Source organism: Antedon mediterranea, chromosome 1 (assembly GCF_964355755.1).
Source record: "Antedon mediterranea chromosome 1, ecAntMedi1.1, whole genome shotgun sequence".
Taxonomy (NCBI): Eukaryota; Metazoa; Echinodermata; class Crinoidea; order Comatulida; family Antedonidae; genus Antedon; species Antedon mediterranea.
In genome coordinates this window covers 27,093,751-27,116,156 of record NC_092670.1, presented here as the reverse complement: position 1 = coordinate 27,116,156, position 22,406 = coordinate 27,093,751, and the positions used below count along the sequence as shown (strand labels likewise).

General features: G+C 35.3%; 2 protein-coding genes across 3 annotated transcripts in view; one reads left to right on the top strand and one right to left on the bottom strand.

The window, feature by feature from the left end:
* LOC140063613 (partner of Y14 and mago-like) overlaps nucleotides 1–22,406 on the top strand; it is a 63,615-nt gene that overhangs the window by 30,769 nt on the left and 10,440 nt on the right. The gene's annotated exons all lie outside the window — the stretch shown is intronic.
* Nucleotides 8,898–11,394, bottom strand: LOC140050560 (uncharacterized). Its single transcript, XM_072095799.1, has 3 exons — nucleotides 9,952–11,394; nucleotides 9,723–9,861; nucleotides 8,898–9,634 (listed from the first exon to the last, which is right to left on the bottom strand). The coding sequence occupies exons 1-3, from the start codon at nucleotides 11,392–11,394 to the stop codon at nucleotides 8,898–8,900; spliced, it is 2,319 nt and encodes a 772-aa protein (XP_071951900.1).

The window sequence follows — 22,406 nt, the reverse complement described above, 5'->3', positions numbered from 1 at the left end:
TAGGCCATTTTATAAATTATAATAGCAGTAATGAGTAGAATAGAGCTAAATAAAACATTTAAATTGTCATTACAACAAATACGTACGTAGGCTCTGGCCTAGGGCTAGGCCTCTAGCTAGCACCAGCCATTAGATAGGCCTAGTCTAGTAGTAATAATTATTAATAAGTAGTAGGAGCTAGAACATAAGATCATATTTATTTCTATATTTATTAGATAGCCTAGGCTACCGATAAAATTCAAACAACGTTTTTCGCAAGTAAATAAAGTACGCTAAACAGGTATACTACTACTAGGTAGGCCTAGAAAAAACAAGGGGCCATTTTCACAAATCGACGATGTTGTTTACAGTTTTCCTTTATAAAATATGACAGAGTTCAGTAAGTGCAGCCGCCGACGACGACCGAGCGTCGCTCGGTTGCCTACAGTTCCAACTCGTGGTCGACTCGGCTCCCTGGTGGCCAATCATGCATATCATCGGGTTCGTCGTTCTCAATTCGTCACGCCACGTGCGAGCTTTGGGTGGTCAAATTACATCGTTAAGTTAAGCGATATTATTCCGCGACGTGTGTTGTAGCAATGGAGATGGAGTAACAATAATTCGGCAATGCCGAAGAGGAAAACTTTATAAATCGCACTTTTTGCTCAATAGTGTCTGGATGGTAGAAGAAGAGGAAAAGATGAGAGAGTCCTAGACTCAGGTACCCCGAGTAATAAAACGAGATATACTCTATATCATATTACGTACAGTATATTTCACCATAAAGTTAAAGAAAAATAGGTTTCGCCAGGGCTCGAACCGTGGACCTTCTTCGTGTTAAGCAGACTTGACAACCACTACACTACGAAACCTCTTGCACTAAAAATGTGGGTTACACAAAGTTTTTTAATCCATTTACATTACAGAATAAATATGGTAATAAGCACAAAGCAAAATAAACATGTGTAAAAGTAATAATAATAATTACCGATTACACAAAATAGTTATTTAAAAAAATAATAAAAATAAGATATACTGTGTATAATTATCATATTGCGTATACAGTACTTTTCACCATAAAGTTAAAAAAAAAAGTTTCGCCTGGGCTCGAACCAGGTACCTTCTACGTGTTAAGCAAACGTGATAACCACTACGCCAAGAAGCCGCATATAACTACATTACGCTGTGTGGTGTGTCACACATTGTGGCTTCCTAATTAAACAAATTAATTAACAAAAAAGCATGAATGTGCGATACTCGGGGTACAGCAAATGAAGCTGTAATGACGTCTTAAGACGGGATGTGACGTCACATACACATCAATAACCTACCAAATACGGCTATATGGTACCATCTTCTAGACGTCATATGGCTGCATCCGATTTGAAATTTAAAAATCCGGCTCTATAGATTTGAGGACATGTCCCTGTAGTATATTCATGCCAAATCCCAGCTCAATACTACAACTAATAAGGGAGGAGTAGTACTTTAAAAATCGCACTTTTTACTCAATAGTGTCCAGATGGAGGAAGAGGAGGAGAAAATGAGTAAGTCCTAGACTCGGGTACCCCGAGTAAAAAGCACGAATGTGCGATACTCGGGGTACAGCAAATGAAGCTGTAATGACGTCATAAGACCGGATGTAACGTCACATACACATCAATAACCGCGCTACCAAATACGGCTATACGGTACCATCTTCGAGACGTGATATGGCTGCATCCGGTTTGAAATTAAAAAATCCGGCTCTATAGCTTTGAGGACATGTCCCTGTAGTATATTCATGCTAAATCCGAGCTCAATACTACAACGAATAAGGGAGGAGTAGTACTTTATAAATAGCACTTTTTGCTCAATAGTGTCTGGATGGTAGAAGAAGAGGAAAAGATGAGAGAGTCATAGACTCAGGTACCCCGAGTAATAAAACGAGATACTCTATATCATATTACGTACAGTATATTTCACCATAAAGTTAAAGAAAAATAGATTTCGCCAGGGCTCGAACCGGGACCTTCTGCGTGTTGTTAAGCAGACTTGACAACCACTACACTACGAAACCTCTTGCACTAAAAATGTGGGTTACACAAAGTTTTTTAATCCATTTACATTACAGAATAAATATGGTAATAAGCACAAAGCAAAATAAACATGTGTAAAAGTGATAATTACCGATTACACAAAATAGTTATTTAAAAAAATAATAAAAATAAGATATACTGTGTATAATTATCATATTGCGTATACAGTACTTTTCACCATAAAGTTAAAAAAAAAAGGTTTCGCCCGGGCTCGAACCAGGTACCTTCTGCGTGTTAAGCAAACGTGATAACCACTACGCCAAGAAGCAGCATATAACTACATTACGCTGTGTGGTGTGTCACACATTGTGGCTTCTTAATTAAACAAATTAATTAACAAAAAAGCACGAATGTGCAATACTCGGGGTACAGCGAAAGAAGCTGTAATGACATCATAAGACCGGATGTAACGTCACATACACATCAATAACCGCGCTACCAAATACGGCTATACGGTACCATCTTCGAGACGTGATATGGCTGCATCCGGTTTGAAATTAAAAAATCCGGCTCTATAGCTTTGAGGACATGTCCCTGTAGTATATTCATGCTAAATCCGAGCTCAATACTACAACGAATAAGGGAGGAGTGGTACTTTATAAATCGCACTTTTTGCTCAATAGTGTCTGGATGGTAGAAGAAGAGGAAAAGATGAGAGAGTCCTATAGACTCAGGTACCCCAAGTAATAAAACGAGATATACTCTATCATATTACGTACAGTATATTTCACCATAAAGTTAAAGAAAAATAGGTTTCGCCAGGGCTCGAACCGGGACCTTCTGCGTGTTGTTAAGCAGACTTGACAACCACTACACTACGAAACCTCTTGCACTAAAAATGTGGGTTACACAAAGTTTTTTAATCCATTTACATTACAGAATAAATATGGTAATAAGCACAAAGCAAAATAAACATGTGTAAAAGTGATAATTACCGATTACACAAAATAGTTATTTAAAAAAATAATAAAAATAAGATATACTGTGTATAATTATCATATTGCGTATACAGTACTTTTCACCATAAAGTTAAAAAAAAAGGTTTCACCCGGGCTCGAACCAGGTACCTTCTACGTGTTAAGCAAACGTGATAACCACTACGCCAAGAAGCCGCATATAACTACATTACGCTGTGTGGTGTGTCACACATTGTGGCTTCTTAATTAAACAAATTAATTAACAAAAAAGCACGAATGTGCGATACTCGGGGTACAGCAAATTAAGCTGTAATGACGTCTTAAGACGGGATGTGACGTCACATACACATCAATAACCTACCAAATACGGCTATATGGTACCATCTTCGAGACGTCATATGGCTGCATCCGGTTTGAAATTAAAAAATCCGGCTCTATAGATTTGAGGACATGTCCCTGTAGTATATTCATGCCAAATCCCAGCTCAATACTACAACTAATAAGGGAGGAGTAGTACTTTAAAAAACGCACTTTTTACTCAATAGTGTTCAGATGGAGGAAGAGGAGGAGAAAATGAGTAAGTCCTAGACTCGGGTACCCCGAGTAAAAAGAGTGAAAAAGAAAAATTACAAAAAGAAATCAATCAACTAAATATTGATCTGGTAACCGGTCAAAATGACGAAAAAATCGAATTAGAATTAAAAACAAAAACACAAAAATTAGAAAAAATATATACTTATGAAGCCAAAGGTGCTCAAATCCGGTCAAGAACAAAATGGATAGAAGAAGGAGTAGAAAAAGACAAATTAAAAAAATTAAAGGAGCAAATGATACATATGCTTTAACTACTAAAGATATACTAGCTGAAGAAGTTAGCCACTTTGAAAAGTTGTATTCCAATCAAAACGTTGAACAACTTAAAATTGATAATTATTTAAAATCAAACAAATCACCCAAACTTTCAATCCCTGAACAACTGTCCTGCGAATGTGCAATATCCATTCAAGAATGTGAAAAAGCACTACGTAAAATGAAAATTAATAAAGCACCCGGTACAGATGGCCTAACTGTAGAATTTTATAAATTTTTTTTGCCAAAAATTGGTTTTCTCGTATGTAACAAACCAATGCTTCGAGATAGGCAATCTATCATATACCCAGAGAAGAGGTGTGATTAACCTTATCTATAAAAAAGGAGAGCATGATAATCTAATCTTTGGCGGCGAAAATATCAGGCTAATAGAAGATTTACTTGAATATTCTGATTCTGAAAATTTATCAGGAGCCATTTAAAAGCCTAGATTTTAGCAAAGCTTTCGATACTGTAAGTAGAGATTTGTTATTTAGTACATTACGTCACTTCAACTTTGGTCCATCATTTAAAAAATGGGTAAATGTCCTATATTACCACTCAGAATGTATTGTAGTAAACAATGGATGGGTTTCAAACAGCTTCATTACACATACGCCCATATTCTTAAACCGGACTTTAGTTGTAGTTCGAAGTTCGACTTGAAAAAGTCGTAGTTCGAGCTATTACTTTAAATTCGATTAAAAAACGAAGTAGTCGAAGTTTGCAGTTCGACTTAATGAAGTCGAGCTTTTAGTCGAGTTGCACACGTCTGGGTAACAAAGGCTATACATTGGCCAATGACAACAGAGTATTTGAGGAGCAGACGAAATTTTGCGCATTGATATCACTTTCCATTTTCTTACAACACTTTTTACGCATCAGGACTATATACATGAAAAATAATTTGAATCGTTAATTATTAGAACAAGATCAGTATTAATTTAACAGTGAAGTACTTTTGATTAACAACAAACAAAATCTTCGAAATATAATTAGGAACCATGGCGGTACCGTAACTTTCATATTTTCTAGGGCTCCAACAAAGTATGATCGCGACGAACCACACACTTCATAGCGTGACAAGAAAGCGCTAGGCCCCCTAAACATTCCATCGCGTGGTGAATTCCCGCATCTGCCATTGTCGCTATGGCGTGACGTAGTTCAAGTCGGACTTGCGCGAAGAAAATAATGTAATTTGTATACGGTTGTAAATAAAGATGATTTTCATTATTATAACTTATACCAATGTATATTTAATTAAACTAATATAAAAATAGATATTTCATTCTTCAATATCTGACCAATATAACAACTCAATGACTGTTACGTTTTCCATAAACATCGTTTAAAAACCATTTAGTCGACCATTTAGCCTGCCCCCTCCAGGACTAAAAAAATCGATCAAAATCCGTCTCGATTTAGTCAGGGTTGGCCTGAATTAGTCGGCGATTTAGTTGAAGTTAGGTTTATGAATTAAAATGACGTCATTTTTTAAGTTTTAGCTCGAACTACGACTAAAGTCTGGTTTAAGGATACGGCCGATAGAGGCATTAGACAGGGCTGCCCACTATCAGCTCTACTTTTTGTCATGGTAACGGAAATCATGGCCTTAGAAATAAGGAATGATAATTTTTATAAAAGGTACTGTGATACCAAATAAAGAGAATCATATAAATGAATTGAAAATATCTCAGCTAGCCGATTATTATTAAAGATGAATATAGTATTAAAAGAAGCTTAGATACAATAATAGATTTTGGCAAAATCTCAGGTATACAACTAAATAAAGGAAAAACAATTGCCATGTGGCTAGGAAGATGGAAAATGAGGAAATTTAATCTTTTCAATATCAACCGGACATCTTGTGGTTTTAAAATACTTTTTGTATTCGTAGGCCATGATAAAGCTTTGTGTTATACAAAAAACTGGACCGAAAAAATGGAATCACTGAAACATATACTCAATTCTTGGCGAAAAAGTTGTAATCTTGAAACAACTAGCTTTAGAAAAACTGATTCACATGGCAAGTATTTGAATATGTCATAAAACAAGTTGATAACATAGTATATGATTTTCTATGGGATAAAAAAGGAGAAAAAATAAAAAGGTCAACACTTATAAATGAATATTGTCATGGTGGAATAAAGGCACCGGATCTAAAATTGCAGATGCAAGCACTTCAAAGTGGAAATACTTACCGACTATGTATTTAAATAATATCGGACCTCTAGATGTCCTTGAAAATATGTCTCACTATGATATAAAATGTTATAAAGGTATACCTAGTTTTTATCTAGATGTATTAAATGCATTAACTAAATATAATGAAATTGTATTAAAATGGCCATCAGGCTATGATGAAATATTAGAACAAAACATTTGGGGAAATAAATTTATAAGTTACAGCCTATCACTACTGTATAGAAACTGGATAAGATCCGGTATTAGAAAAATAAAAGATATTGTTTTAGGTAATAGATTCATTAATTCGAATATGTTACTTGAAATTCTAATTTCAAAATCAAATTGGATAGCAGAATTTTATTACTTACTACAAGCCATGGAATGGAAAGACGTTATTAAGTCAAAAAATGAAAATACAATACAGGACAAGGTTCAGCCTACTACTAAATTATGTAAAATAACAAGTAAGCAAATATATAACTGTTTTATTAGAAAAAAAGGTATAGAACCAAAATGTCAAATAAAATGGCAGTTGTACTTTAATACTACAATTGATTGGAAATTAACCTGGGAGCGTAAAATAAAATTAATAAAGGAAAACAAGCTTAAACAAATTAACTTTAAAAGTGTGTTGTATAACAACAAAGAGATTCCGTGTAATGAGATTTTAATTGCAAAAAAGGCTACTTGGCTGAATCCTAAAATTTGGTGGATTCCTGGTCGCCATTACCGTGTTGGAAGTGTCCTCAGGGTATATTTTGACCTCTCGTTAAAACAGGTCGTAATATCAATCATGTCATGCGACGTTGCTAACAAGATTGGGCCCATTTATTGCTGCTTCACTGCCAGCAATCATCCTCCTACCACGTCTTAAGCGTGGTTCCCACTAGCGACGCAACACAAGGACGTAACGCAACGCAAGTGAATTGACCAATCACAATCGATGGCTTATTCGCTTGTGATTGCTAACTGTCTATAACTTCGCTTGTCATTGGTTAAAACGCTTGCGTTGCGTTTACGTCCTTGCATTACGTTCTAGTGGGAACCAAGCTTTACGCCTAGCCTAGTGGGGCCAACTCGTAGTGGTAGTAGGCCTCTATCGTTTCCCACTCCAAACAGAATAAAAAATAACATCGCAAAAATGGCATCTTCTTCCATAGTGTATAGATGAAACAATGAAACCCTTAAAATAACTTTTATTAATTTAAATGAACCGAGAACAAAATAAACAACAATGCAAACGTGAACGAATACAATAATGAAAATGGTAAGAACCGCGCGAATACACCGGACAGCGAGGAGGCGACGATGATTGTTGACAACCCAGCCAATTCAAGCGATCAACAATTTGACCTTTTATCCTAGCATGCACTGCGTGTTGATGAAACTTCCGGTACAACATGGTATCGTGATTTCTAGTATAACAGCAAACGTTAAGGTGGGTTGACCTCGGTGCGAACAACACGCTAAAAATTAAAGCCGTGTTCAAATTTAGGGTGTTGTATAAACACGACCTAAGTTACTACATAGGATTATTCCAACTAGAAAGAGGTTATGTATATGGAAAATTGTAAACATAAACAAATGTCCACAATGCAACTGTGTTGAAGATGATGCACATTTATTTTTTTAATGCGCGGAAGCAAATAATTTGTGGCTTTACATAAATGAGCATACACTAACTAAATTCGATATCGAGGCAAATTTAAAAAATATAATACTTGGCACTGGAAATCCATATGTAGATCATGTGTTTTCAATTGGTTTGCTACAGTTAGCATATACAAAGCTAATGTATTAAAACAACTAAATAAATGGAATATGCCTCTCTTCATCATCTCTTTATAAATGAAAAAAATATAAGAAAATACATTATCAATGCTATAAACAATAATTATGTATAAAAATAATGAAACGTATTACTTACCTGAAAAACTGTATAAATAAAAAAAAATGTATGTTTTTTGAAACACTATCCATAAGTAAGTAAGTAAGTAAGTAATATTTATTGCTTTCCAAATACAGTACAAATTTATAAAACAGTATAATGTAAATGAAATAAAAAGAGAAACATTAAATATAAAAATACAAGACTAAACAAGAAAACTAGAATTTAATTCGTCACTTTGACGAATTATAGGTGATCATTTTTATCATTTTAATGAAATTAACACTTTTTAAACATGCATGTACGTTAACATACGATCGTAAAAAGTTGATGTACGCCATCCTATGACATGATGCATACGCTTATAGTGCTGAGTTGTGCCTATTATAATGCCATATACAATATGTACAGTATATACTGTATATATATACAGTGTAGCATAGGTGGAATTACGGGACATACATCATGTTCTAATTTTTTGGTATGATGGAATTATCAAAATAAACTCAAAGATGACAATTTCGAAAGATAATGAATTGAGCAAATAAATATAAGAATATAAGATTATGTGAGATACGAGCCTAGGGCATGCGTAGAGCAGACTTGAACTTGAGATTACCACAGAGTAATAAACACCAATTAAACGATGAAATTTAATAAAATATTTTATGCGAAAGTAAAGGGTGGGCGAGGACGGGCACATAATCTCTACCCACTACCATTACTTCATGAAATGAAGACCAAACTTCATACTTAGGTAAGTACTCGTTTAATCTTTCCATTTCATCTCGTAATACGTGGTTACGAGATTATTGTGAGATATTGAAAGCTACTCTGTGGTCATCTCACCAACAATAAACCGTAATAGAAAAGCACTATATACAACTTTTCATTTTTTAATGAATGTCCATTTCAATTTATTCATCAAAGATCAACCAATTCAAAACAACACTAAAACATGCTTCAACAGAAATCTGTATGCAAAACCAAGTATCTAAACTACATCTTAAGAATAGCCTCCTGAAACTCTGAATTTTCTACCAAAACTGGTTTATTATAAAATTTTCGAAACGTGTGTTCACTCGTCCAGCCCGCATTTAGCATAATTTGGGTAACTGGCACACTCTTAGTATTAGCAGCGGACGCCGCCGCTGCCCTCACTGAATGTGGTTTGTATTTACTATCAATTCCAGAGTTTAATAAAATTGTTTTTATCCACCTTGCTATGGTATCTTTTGAAACCTTATCATGAGGTTTTCTATAACTAATAAGTAACTGCTGTTCATCTTTGCGTAACAATGCGGTCTTTGCTAAATAACACTTTAACACATTTACTATGCACAAATTATCCTCAGCCTGATAGGCATCTAAACGAATCCTTTGGCCATGGTAGCCTGGTCTACTTTGTTTGATTAACTCATTTATTCTAAATTCAACATAATCATTCTCAATAATCATATTATCTATACGTAGTAAATGAACTGTCTGGATTCGGCTAGCTGTAATCAGTGTTATTAATGCTACAAGTTTATAAGTTAAGTCCCGTAACCTGAGCTCACAAGTAGGCTGTAATGTTCGAAGATATTTCAGCAAATCACCTGCATTCCATATATCATTATATCTTGGTTGAGGTGGTTTAAGATTAAATACGCCTTTCATGAATCGAGACACTAATGGATGATTACTAATTGGGATATTCCCCTCAAGAGTAACAAAAGATGATAATGCACTCCTTGCTGTATTGAGTGCACTAACCTATCCCACTTTCAAAAAGATTTGTGAGAAATAGTAATACATTATTTAAATCTGGTTGCAACGGATTACTCTGTTGTTCACTACAAAAGTCACACCATCTATTAATGTAGGATCCATATTGTGATTTGGTTGCTGTCAGCCAAGATGCCAGTAAGATGTTGACTGCTGCATCCGGTACACCTCTGCTTTTGAATGATCCCCTGATAATCTACAAGATAATAGTTGTAATTTGTGTGATAAAGGATGGGTTTTGTTCACACCAACTATTAAATGTAAGGAGGTTTTTTGCTTTTGGTACCACAATAGGATTATCAATTAAAATCTTTAGTAGTTTAGCAAACCATGCCTGGGTTGGCCAGTTAGGGACAATTAAAATTCCCTCTGCTTTATCTTTGATAATTTTTTGAATACACCTTCCTACGACACAAAATGGAGGAAAGGCATAAAAGTTAAGTCTATTCCAATTCAATGAGAATGCATCCACATCTATTGCCCCTGGGTCAGGGTACCAAGACACATATTTTGGTAATTGTGTATTCAAGCGAGAGGCAAACAGGTCAATATCAGCCTGTCCCTGTAATTCATTCAGTTTCAGGAATATTTTTGGATCAAGTTTCCACTCCAATTCATCTTCAAACTGTCGGGACATTTTATCTGCCACAATATTCTGCAGGCCAGGTAAGTGCACAGCAGTTACCCATATGTTACGTTGAATACACCATTCCCATAGATTTTTTGCTAAATCATTACATTTTTTCGATTTAGTGCCTCCCATATTATTAATATATGCAATTGCTGTAGTGTTATCTAGTTTTAGTCTTACATGAATATCTCTTTTTGAATTACAAAATGATTGTAGCATTAAGAACGCTGCTTTTAGTTCCAATTGATTTATATTAAATATAGAGTCCTGGTCAATGTCAACTGGTCCCCAACGACCTCCAATATGAGTAATTCCATTAGAACCACCCCATCCTAATCCACTAGCATCGGACTCTAGTGTTAAACCTGGATTTTGTCTATGAATATTTCTAACTACCTGGCCGACATTCATATACCACCATCTAGCTTCTTCTCTGGCACATATACTGATCTTTATTTTTGCTTCAAAATTACCTCTATTTATGGCAAGATATTTAATTTTCTCTCTTTCTAATTCTCTATAATGTAACTTCCCATACTCTGCCCCAGGAAATGATGCTACTACTTTCCCAATATAACATGCCAATTGTCGAATTGTTATTCTCTTTGACGTCATTATTTGTTTGGAAAATTCAGTAATTTGTTCAATTTTGCGTTGAGTTAATGTAATTGTCATGAGACTGGAGTCAATGACAAACCCAAGAAATTCAATTTTATGAGTAGGAATTAGAACAGACTTGGTAGGATGAATTACAAAACCCAATTGTTGTAGCATCCGAACAGTATCTGATACTGCTTGTTTAGCAGTAGATTGCGTTTCTGCAATGACGAGTGTATCATCAATATATGCTACTATCTCGTGACCGATACTCCTGATGATGGACATTGGCACTTTAAGAATTTTAGTAAAGATCCTTGGACCTGATGTTAAGCCATTTGGCAATGCTTTAAATTGCCATTTCTCTCCCTTCCAGAGAAAGCGAAGGTATTTCCTAAATGATTGGTGAATTGGTATTGAATAATAAGCATCTTTTAAATCCAAGGAGGCAAAAAAGCAATTTTTTGTAACAAGGTTAATAGCTTGTTCCAAGGAATCCATCTTAAAATGATGGTAAACAATGTACTCATTTAGTTTTGATAGATCTAGGATCATTTGGATTCCCCCATATTTCTTATGTTAGAAATGAATTCGTGGTCCTCAGGAGTGGCCCTTTCAATCACCTGTTTTTTGATTAGGGATAATATCTCATTATCCACAGCACTAACCTCATGGTAGTTTAACTTATAGGGATATGGAATCCTCTCCTGAATTGGTGGAGAGTTACAAAATTCCAACTGGTATCCCTTGATAATATTAAGCACAATCTGATCAGAAGTGTATTTATTCCACTCTGATTCATATTTTCTTATCTGTCCCCCAATAAACTGATTGGGATTTAAGTATATACTTACCTCATTAGTTATTTCTTTTCTTGTGTTTTCAACGGGGCTTTGGATTTTGTGAATGGTTTCTTGTGGCTTGACCACTGTCCTCTCCTGAGAGGTTGTCCTAAAAAAGGACCCCTAGAGTATCCACGGCCTCTAGTTCCTTCATAAGGGTTAAACCGCCAAGTTCCTCTACCCCTGTTCATGACTCTTCCTCTGAATTGGGAACCCCGGTACACATTATAGGGTTGTCTTTTAGTTACAGTTTGGATTTTGTCTTTCATGTCTTTGACTCTTTTTGCCAAATCATCTCCAAATAACAATGTGGAGACCGGAATGGACGCCTTACACAGCGCCTGCTTGTATTTTTCATCCAATTCAGGTTTTAAATTCTCACGTCTGATTAGACTTAGTTCAAAGTTGGCATGTGCCATCAATGCTATTATATCTTCCTTTGTTGAGGAAGGTTCGCTTTCTTGTTGATTCACCATGGCTGAAATAGCCCCAACCATGCTTCTCTGCACCCGTTGTATTTTCAAGTCCGATGACTTTGATGCAGCTGAAATATTATCCCATATAATAGGGTTAACCTTTGGTACTACCAGGTTTTCTAGGTTGGCTGGTCGTGGGTATTTATAGATTGTATCATTAATTTTATCATCTTCCAATTTTTCAGAAATCAGTAAACTAACACTTTGAGCCAATCCTTCATTAATATTTGACCCTGTGGGTCTGGTCGCCTTAAATCGGCTTGCAAATATTGGGCCAGTGGCCTTGTTGCTTTCACTCCCTGTGGGAGACAGGTGCTGGTCACCATCTTTATCTTTAGGGTCAGAATTGAATTCACTCCCTGTGGGAGGACTCTCATCATCATCATAATCATAGTACTGTGTACTGCCAGTGTTATAGGCTATTTCCTGTAACATGTGACATAGATTCGCATTTGAATATTCTTGTTTTTCCAACGATTTTTCAATAGCAGTCATTCTGCTTTCCAACCCGGCCACCTCATTATTCGACCGTTTCACTTTTTTTCATTTTAGACACACTGCCACTACTGCTGGCATTGCGTTTTGTATTTGACTTTTCTTCAGACAAAAACTCTTTCATGCAAGCATGATTATATTGTTCCACCTCTATAGGTGCACCTAGGTCTAAGCCAAGGTCTAATGCATCTGTCAATACAGACTCTTGTCTATCGTCTGCCGACATTTTTGATACTGACTGTACTTACGTGTACGCCAACAACGGCCTTGGTTGGGGTGCTCCGCGGAACACAATTCCTTCCCCAGACGATGACAGGCCACACACGGATGATGTCGAATGGCGCGAATTGCCTGCCACACTGTGTAAAAACCAACCTGGGTATCGACAAATTGTTTTGGATTTATGTCAGCTAATTGAGCGTAAAATTTTTAAACAGACTTCAGCAAACAACCCCAAAAGTTTAAATTTGTGATTGGTCCGCAACTTCGTTGATTTCCTACGCTAATTATGTATATTTTGTAAGTTTCTTCCTCTTTGGAGTGCAAGAAACGTTCAAGAAAACTGCATGTACTTGCTTACTGCTCTACGCATGCGCTAGGCTCGTATCTCACAATAATCTCGTAACCACGTATTACGAGATGAAATAAGAAATAAACTGACAATACAACTATAATGTTTTTAAATATTTATTGACTGTTAATTCATATTACAACTTCAAACGCTACATGTTCCTATAAAAATTGATAAAAGTAATCAACAATTGTAGTATGACTTCTTAAGAAATAAAATGATCGCAGCAGAAAAACCGGAATCTACCAAGTAACAGTTGGTCAGGTGATTTGTCATGCCTCACTAAACTCACATCACACGCGACGATAGAGAGAGCTAGCTGAGCGTGGTTACGTTCGTTGTTGTTGTAAACGGCGAAGCGGTCGCTGGCCTCGCCTCTTCTCTCTCCGGCCCTATCTTGTGTGTAAAATAAAACCAGTGTAGGCCTAATAATAACTCCGACGTACAAATATTTTAAGATATATTTAATTCACTTGTAACGAAGGTAAATTTGAAAAACTGTAAAACTATTTATTTGCTGTGTATGTGGTAGCCTTGGTTGTACTCCAATCCAAGGCCTAAATAAATTTAAAAAGCCTCGGCAAATCAATGCCGTGGTAAGCTAGCAGGACCTCGGCATTTACCTCGGCATTGCCGAATGCTGAGGTGAATTTCGCGGGCTGAAGTCTGGACAACTTTTTGTATATATTGTCTGTACGTGTTGTAGTGTCGTTTGTTCGGCCCTGGTTTTAACATCTAATAAACCAAGAAAAGTATAATCGTCTTTGGTGATATGGTATCTATTATGTTTCCCTAAGATGAATCTAATTACTTTATTTTGTGTTCTTTGAAGTTTAGTACAGGAATCTGCGGTTGTACCCCAGTAAGGTATAATATTATAAAGTTTATTTTAATGTATGTGCAATATTTGTATACAGTACTATAAAAAGATGGTTTGTGTGCTGTCTTATATTAACAACTTGTTCTATAATATTATTTTATTATATTATATAATAATGAATTTTTGTATACATTATTGAATGAATAAAGATGGGAGAGACCCATAAAAGATAAAAAAAAAAAGCAATTAACATTTTTTAACAAAATAGGCCTACACTAGTTATGGCCTTAACCTACCTGTACCTTTTTTCGGTTTACAATTAATAATTATAAATTTTCTATTTCAAGGAGCCATTACGATAATTCAGCTTAATCTTCAACAAAGCTTATAACATAACATGAAAATCCAAATATACCACATCGTTAACTTCAATTATATATACAGTAACGTCAACGTTTTTATAACACTCGTTGTTTAGGTATTAGCCTAAATGTGGCATTAAAACAAATTTCGTCAGATTTACGTTGAAAGGACCTGATGGACACAGATTGATAATTTCAAGCTCTGTACACCTACCTCGTAATTAAACACACATTACAATATTTAAATTTATTATCCATTATTACTGATATAAACATAATAATGGGCATTGATTGGTAAAAAAATAATAGACTAGACGTAAGAAACTGCAACTGTAGTACCAGGTTTCCCTTGGTTTCCGTTTAACTCCTACACACTCGTAGTGGAACCAACGTTGAATGCATGTAACATGACCATTTTCCCAAATTTTCGACTGTAAAATAATGAATTAATAACAAATGATTTTATGGCGGGATATTCATACAATGTGTCATTGGCGCATGGCCACACGGCCGATCACTAACAGTGATCTCCTTATACCCAGACCTTTTCAAACAGTCTTTTAGGTCAATGCTCCTACTTTTTTAATTCTCTTCCTTATATCCCACTTGCTTCATCTTACTGTTCCTTCAAATTTCTGCTCAAGAACCATCTTCTTGTTTAGTTACTTCCTTTTTTGTATTTTGTATTAATATTTGTCCTCAGTGAGGAAATTCGGATTAGGCCCTCCACGGACCCACGGCAGCCAGCAGTGCAGCACCTACCATATTAGGCAATGAGAGGGCCAATTTAATTTAATGTATTTAATTTTTGATTCTAAATTGTTTGTGCTTTATTTTATCTTTATAAATTATATTTATTTTAATTTAATTTTTATTGTTACATGTTTATATCTTGTCATGATGTATTTCTGTGAGGGTCCCTAATGATCAGCTTCGGCTGGATGGACCACCCTCGTAAAATATTGTTGAAATAAAATAAAAAAATAATTGGATTACAGTTTTCATTACCGGTGCAATAAGTGAGATGTATTATGTATAGTCATTCATCGGTCTAAATATCGACATAGCAATTTTTGTTTTATCAAGTGGTGTTTATCTAATGGTAAACTGTCAACTAAAGGTAATTTGGTAGTTTAATCATTTTAACATCAATGTATTTGCACCCAGATGCAATAGCGTTCATTTTATTAGTATTTAGGCCTATTTTTTGTAATATTATTATTGGTCTAATCCGAACACATAAGAGTAAAATGAATTAAAAGAATGTTTTACCAATGGCACAAACAGAAATCTTCTTCGTCCGCATTCTCTTTAATATCTTCCTTCTCCTTAGAATTTAATCTGGTGTTCCTGGCTTTCTCTACTCCACTTAACCTTCTCTGCTTAACGCTTTCCAGATGTTCTACATCTTGACTTCTTGAATAGGCAACTAACATTGCTTTGACAAGTCGGTTATGGCAAAATTTCTCCATTGGGTCTAGGTAATTGTTTAAACCACCAATAACATCACGAGGAGGCTTACAATATGTGGGACATGCGAGTGAAATCGGACATAGTTGCATGTGTATGTAGATTTGTAGAAAGAGCAAAAACAATAAAATAGTCCGGTGGCAGGAGGGGGATATCACCACCTGAAAGGGGACAAATTGCCATCCTACTTTTCTAGACCAGAATTTTCCGTAGATTACGAATATGGAAGGTAATCAATCAGGATAGGAAGCGTTTTCGAGATATAAGGGGTCAAAGTTCAAAATTGGCCAATATAAAAACATGCTATATCTCTGGAAATTCTGAACGTAGTGAGATAATTTTGGTGTCAAATTGTTCACAATGTATATGTTTATATTAGCTCTAACAGAAATTTCTTTGAAAAATTGACCGGAAACCCCATTGTTAGCAATTTTGACCTTTGACCTCTTTTTGCTATATCTAAGTAACGGCAGGTCGGAGAGAATTAAAAATAGGAGCAAATTGTTCCCAAGATATACATTTATATTCAGTATAACAGATGATATTGCTTGAAAATGACCGGAAGTGTGGTTATTAACCTTTGACATAATTGAATAAGGTTATAAAAACATAAATTAATAAATATTTGTCGTAAGAAGCCAATTGTGGTGTCAAATTGTTCACAATATATATGTTTATACTTGCCATAATGCAACTTTTTTTCAAAAAGTGACTGAAACACCTGTTTTTCTGTAATTTTAACCTTTGACCTGTTTTTCTCATCGAAATAACGACATGGCATAGAGATTTCTAACGGCAAATTGTTTATAATAGATATTTTTATTCAATCTAATAGATTATACTGTTTGAAAAATACAAGTGTGATTATTGCCTTTAAATCCTGTACATAAGAGCCTATCAGGGCGGATTTAATTCAAAGAGGTGTGGAAGGGGAATAATACTATTACTATACTATACAGTACAATGTCTTTCAGAAATATTTGTGCAATTTCAATCAGGTATCCATGAATCTCCAATAAACGGAATGTACGGCTCTTGAGCCCCTTTCTCACAGATGTGTCTGCAATATACCGGTACAGTGCTGGCGTCGTGCTGGTATCGTTACCGGCATATACCCATTCTCATCTATCGTGCCGGAAATATAACCGGTATATACCGGCTTTCTGTAAGAAAGGAGTCGGGCATATTCGGCCAATAAAAAGTCTCTGACAAAATAATTATTGAGGGCGTCCTTTATTGTTATTATTTTTGTCTAGGGATATATGGCGGCGAATGTTAGGTTACAGATTATTATCTTCCTTTATAGCATATTTATGCAATACATGCTATGTACAGTTTATTGTGCATATATTATACAGGTACAGCAATTAATTAGCCGTCATCGGCAATCTGTAAAACACCTTAGAAGGCTGTACAATTTACAAGGCGACGAAGGGTCAGGCTAGTTGGGCACCAACAAAGAGCTGTATGGCCTAGGCCTGCTATAGATTATGCTACAAATTTCTTCTTGTCCCCTTATTTTAAGCAGCTCTCTTATCTCATTATCCCTCCAGTTCGACATTATTATTGTTATTAATTGAATTGAATCGGCGCCAAAGTGATACACTTGACCGCGCAAGGTGTCTGAAGCCTCGACAGGGAACCCCGGAATATAACGGCGTTACGTTCTCACAGAATGCCCGTCTGGCATTGCGGGGAACATCCTTAGAATATTACTAGGTCTAAAGCAGGTCATGTCGATGCCGGCATGGTGCCGGCATGATGCCAAGACGACCCGTTCTCACAGAAAACCATACCGGCATGGTAATGGTATATTCCCGCAATATTCCTGGCACTCAGCTCTGTGAGAAAGGGGCTATAGAGAATTCAGAAGTTACACTTGGTTTATTTTGGCAAATCCATATGGGTTCCTTTTAAAAGGATTGAGAGTGCACAGACAGGCTTTTCCCATGGCTTAATATTGTAACCTACAGTTTTAGTTACTCGATATATTTCTAACACAGTAACTTATGTAGCCAAATGCATTGATCCGATACAGGAGCCAAATGTAGAACTGAACATACAGTAAAGAACCACAGAAGGGTCTAAATAGATGACCTGCTGTTGTTTCATTTTAGGCAAAATCCAAATCGGTTCCTTAAGGCCCGATCGAAAGTGCACAGGCAGCTTTATTCCATGTGCCTGACGTCTATATAAACCCACATTGTCACCCCTTATATGTCCATTATGGGGCTTAATGTCCATCCATGGAGGACCGGCCTTTGGGGGTTAATTTGGGCAAATCCATAAGTGTTCCTTAAGGATCGAGAGTGCACAGGCAGCTTTATTCCATGTGCCTGTCTATATAAACCCACAGTGTCACCCATTATATTTCCATTATGGGGCTTAATGTCCATCCATGGAGGACCGCCCTTGGGTTAATTTGGGCAAATCCATAAGTGTTCCTTAAGGATCGAGAGTGCACAGGCAGCTTTATTCCATGGTTGTGCCTGTCTATATAAAGCCACAGTGTCATCCATTATATTTCCATTATGGGGCTTAATGTCCATGGAGGACCGGCCCTTGGGTTAATTTGGGCAAATCCATAAATTTTTCTTAAGGATCGAAATCCATAAATGTTATTTAAAGATTGAGGGTGCACATTTAGTTTTATTCCATAGTTCATCTATGAACTATTTACCCCATACTAATTTATAATACAGGGCCTTATGTAGCACACCACATAGAGATCCCAAAAGGGTCCTTAGAGGGTTCATTCGGGCAAATCCACATGGGTTATTTTAGAATCCTTTGTATACAGGAAACTCTTTCCTGTATGGGCCAAACTATATAAAAATTGTGGTCTGTCTGTGTAGTGAGTTGTGGATTGAGTTTGGCCACCTGGATCTGCCTATGCCCTATCCTGTACGAATTTGTATTCTCTGGTTCTGATGAATAGTAGTTTATTTTCCAAAGACGAATATTAAAGCCCTAATAAATACAACTGTATAGTGGCAAATCATTGAAGGTCAGTGCAACATTTTAACATCATAACATTTTAATCGTCATAATATTAATTTTATTATTTATTTTACAGTATTATATTAATACATCTATATATAAATTTACGTAAGGGCAAAATTCGGTAAATCGCGCCTTACTTCTAGAATTTTCACTCGATGGTATGTAAAGTTGGTTCGTACTTTCGGTACTGATTTTAACCGCCTGATGTAACCCTGTTTACTAATTAAATTGAGTTAGATAATTAGTTATTGACGATTAAAACGAATTTAGGTTCAAAAAAGATTTGCCCCAAATAGGGGTGTTTTCCGATCGTGGTATACACTGTCTAATGGATGTCCATCTTGAAAAATACCCGCCAAAAAAATGCGAGGAGGCTTCGCATTTTTCTATCTCCTCCTACGATAATTGTTTTTAATAGCTGAAAACCGGTTGAACAGCTAGAGTACACCATCATAATGTTGAAGACAGGCCGATTTTCTTTAAAAAATACTATTTTGATAGATTTAATATACGATTATACAAATGTATTGATTTGCGATGAATGGAACATCCCAATCTCTCAGTCTGCCAGAGTTTGGTTTAACACAAGTACTGTAGGTAAATTTATGAGCCCTTGGTTTAACACATACGGTAGGTAAATATATGGGCCCTTTGAGAATAAACTTGCAAAACTATTTTTCATTTGAATCGAACATTTCTTACTGTGAATGTTCGTACTGTTAGATGTAATATAAAAATATATACAAATAAACTTTATTACTGAGACTGTGGATAGGCTCTACTGTTAGATATACAAATAAACTTTATACTGACAGTTCCTTCTCAACGTTTGTATTAATTAATAATTACCAAAAATATAAACGTCGTAGTGGTGTATCGTGACATGTACTTTAATATTTCAATCGATTATGACAGTGACAGTTTTAACAAAGTATTAAATCGCAAATGTTTTAGGCCTACTGTATTTAGAGGTATATTATTTATAGGCCTATAAAACATGAACAAAATATTTCGTTACTCAGTGGATAAAGAATATATTTAAAAATTGTTCCTCTTTGTACCTATCCGCTTTCCCATCCCTCAACCCTAATGTTACATAGCGAGGAGGCTTCACATTTTCCTATCTCCTCCTACGATAATTGTTTTTAATAGCTGAAAACCGGTTGAACAGCTAGAGTACACCATCATAATGTTGAAGACAGGCCGATTTTCTTTTAAAAATACTATTTTGATAGATTGCTAGAGTACACCATCATAATGTTGAAGACAGGCCGATTTTCTTTAAAAAATACTATTTTGATAGATTTAATATACGATTATACAAATGTATTGATTTGCGATGAATGGAACATCCAGTTTGGTTTAACACAAGTACTGTAGGTAAATTTATGAGCCCTTGGTTTAACACATACGGTAGGTAAATATATGGGCCCTTTGAGAATAAACTTGCAATAGGTTCGGAAAATGTTAAAAACCAATTTCTATTATTTGAATCGGTAAACAGTTTCCATTTATTATACATTGATAATGAAACATGAAATATTCCTATTTATGTCCCTCGAGGTTCATTACAATTTATATTTAGTAGTCCCACGGACTTCATCTTAGCCACTCCCCCGAGTGCTAAGGCCAAATTTATGATACCCTACTTTCTATGTAAGTTTAGTTACAGTTAGTTCTTGACGATAATACAACGAATTTAGGTTACACCCTTCGGCCGCGAAAACGTTTCTGTACAAATATGATACCGATTGGCTTTATTTCATTCAACAGCGACCATAATCTCGCCAATTACAGGATAGATAAACTATTTTATTATTGATGTGCTTATAAATTAAGACTCATGTAAACAGCTTGATTACATCATTTTACAGACAAACAAAACTTTTTTAAACCTACTGTTTCAATAACTGAGTATAATACTGTATACGTTTTCATAAGTAAGTGCATATACATTTTCGTGTTTTCATTGACGAGATTGTAATAGTAACTTCAGTAACTATTACAGTACTTATTTATTATACGACACAAGACAATTGTATCTGACAGGTACGTACATTATTCTAAAAAATAAGTCTAGATAGATCCCTTAGGCGTCATAAATCACAGGCCAACAAATCAGTACTCATGACAGAAATTCGACCCAGTTTGGTTCACACAAATGTTTACAGGAAGTTCAACACCACAACCAATGATTTGCCCTAAATATTTAGGTAGACTACAGTTTAATTTTTCACTGAATAGGAGCTTGAATTTCCGATTTCCATTTCGCAGAATGTCTAGGTCTATTTATTTAGTTTGGTTCTTATAATATATAAATACAATCAACTTTATTACTGCGGTTCCATCACCACCACCACGTGCCGCCGCCCAATTCCCGTACATACATTTCCATTTCTCCCTAATTTCTTTAATCCACATAAATTAATTGTCCTTTATGGAATCCAGTATTGGTTTTGTTGTCTCTATTTCTGAATACCCCAATTAGGGGGACACTTCCGTTTTTGTTTAGTGTCCCAAAAAAGTCCCCGTCCGTGGATTCTACTTTATTCGAGAACCATCTGTGAGCACCCCTAGATGGTACGCGAGCGAAGCGAGCGTGCCATCTAGTTTAAAATAATGCGCACTAGAAAAAATATAAAAATACCATAACTTCACTGATCAAATAACGTGATTACATTTATGAACATCGATCTCATAGTTTGAATAACTTTGCATTATTTAGTATATCATTTGTTCAAATGTTGACCTTTGACCCATGTCAACTTGTGTAATGATAAATGTGCTCTTTGGATTGTGTATGATTGATAGATGTCTTAACAGAATGATAAAACATAACATTTTGTCTTAAATTTTAGTTTTTATTTGGTTTTAAATGCAAATTGTGTGATTGGTCAATATTGAAATTGACCTTTAATTGCAAAGTATTTGTTTTATAAGGCGACTGAATAACACCATACAATACCTATAACCATACAAATATATTAAAAGACCAAATTGAACTTTAATAAACTGGTTTTAATACATATGTATATAATACATTGTTATAATTGGTCAATTTTAAACTTTGACCCCTTATCTTTTCTTATTCGCTTCCTATCCTGATCGAAGTCTGATTTGATTAAATACAGTATTATAATTATATTAATCAAAATTATAATGAAATAACATAACTTTACTAATCAAATAATTTGATTACTTGTAAAACCATCAATATCATAGTTTGGACAACTTTGCATTTATTTGTTAACTAATACACGTATTAAAATGTTGACCTTTGACCTTATGTCAACTGATGAAATGATGTATTCGCTTTTTTACATTGCGTATGATTGATTAACAGGATGAGAAAACATCCAATTTTTTATTAAATATTAGTTTTTATTTGGTTTTATAGGTACGTTCTATGATTGGTCAATATTGACATTTGACCCTTAATCACAAAGGATTTTTTTTCATAAAGTGATTGAATAG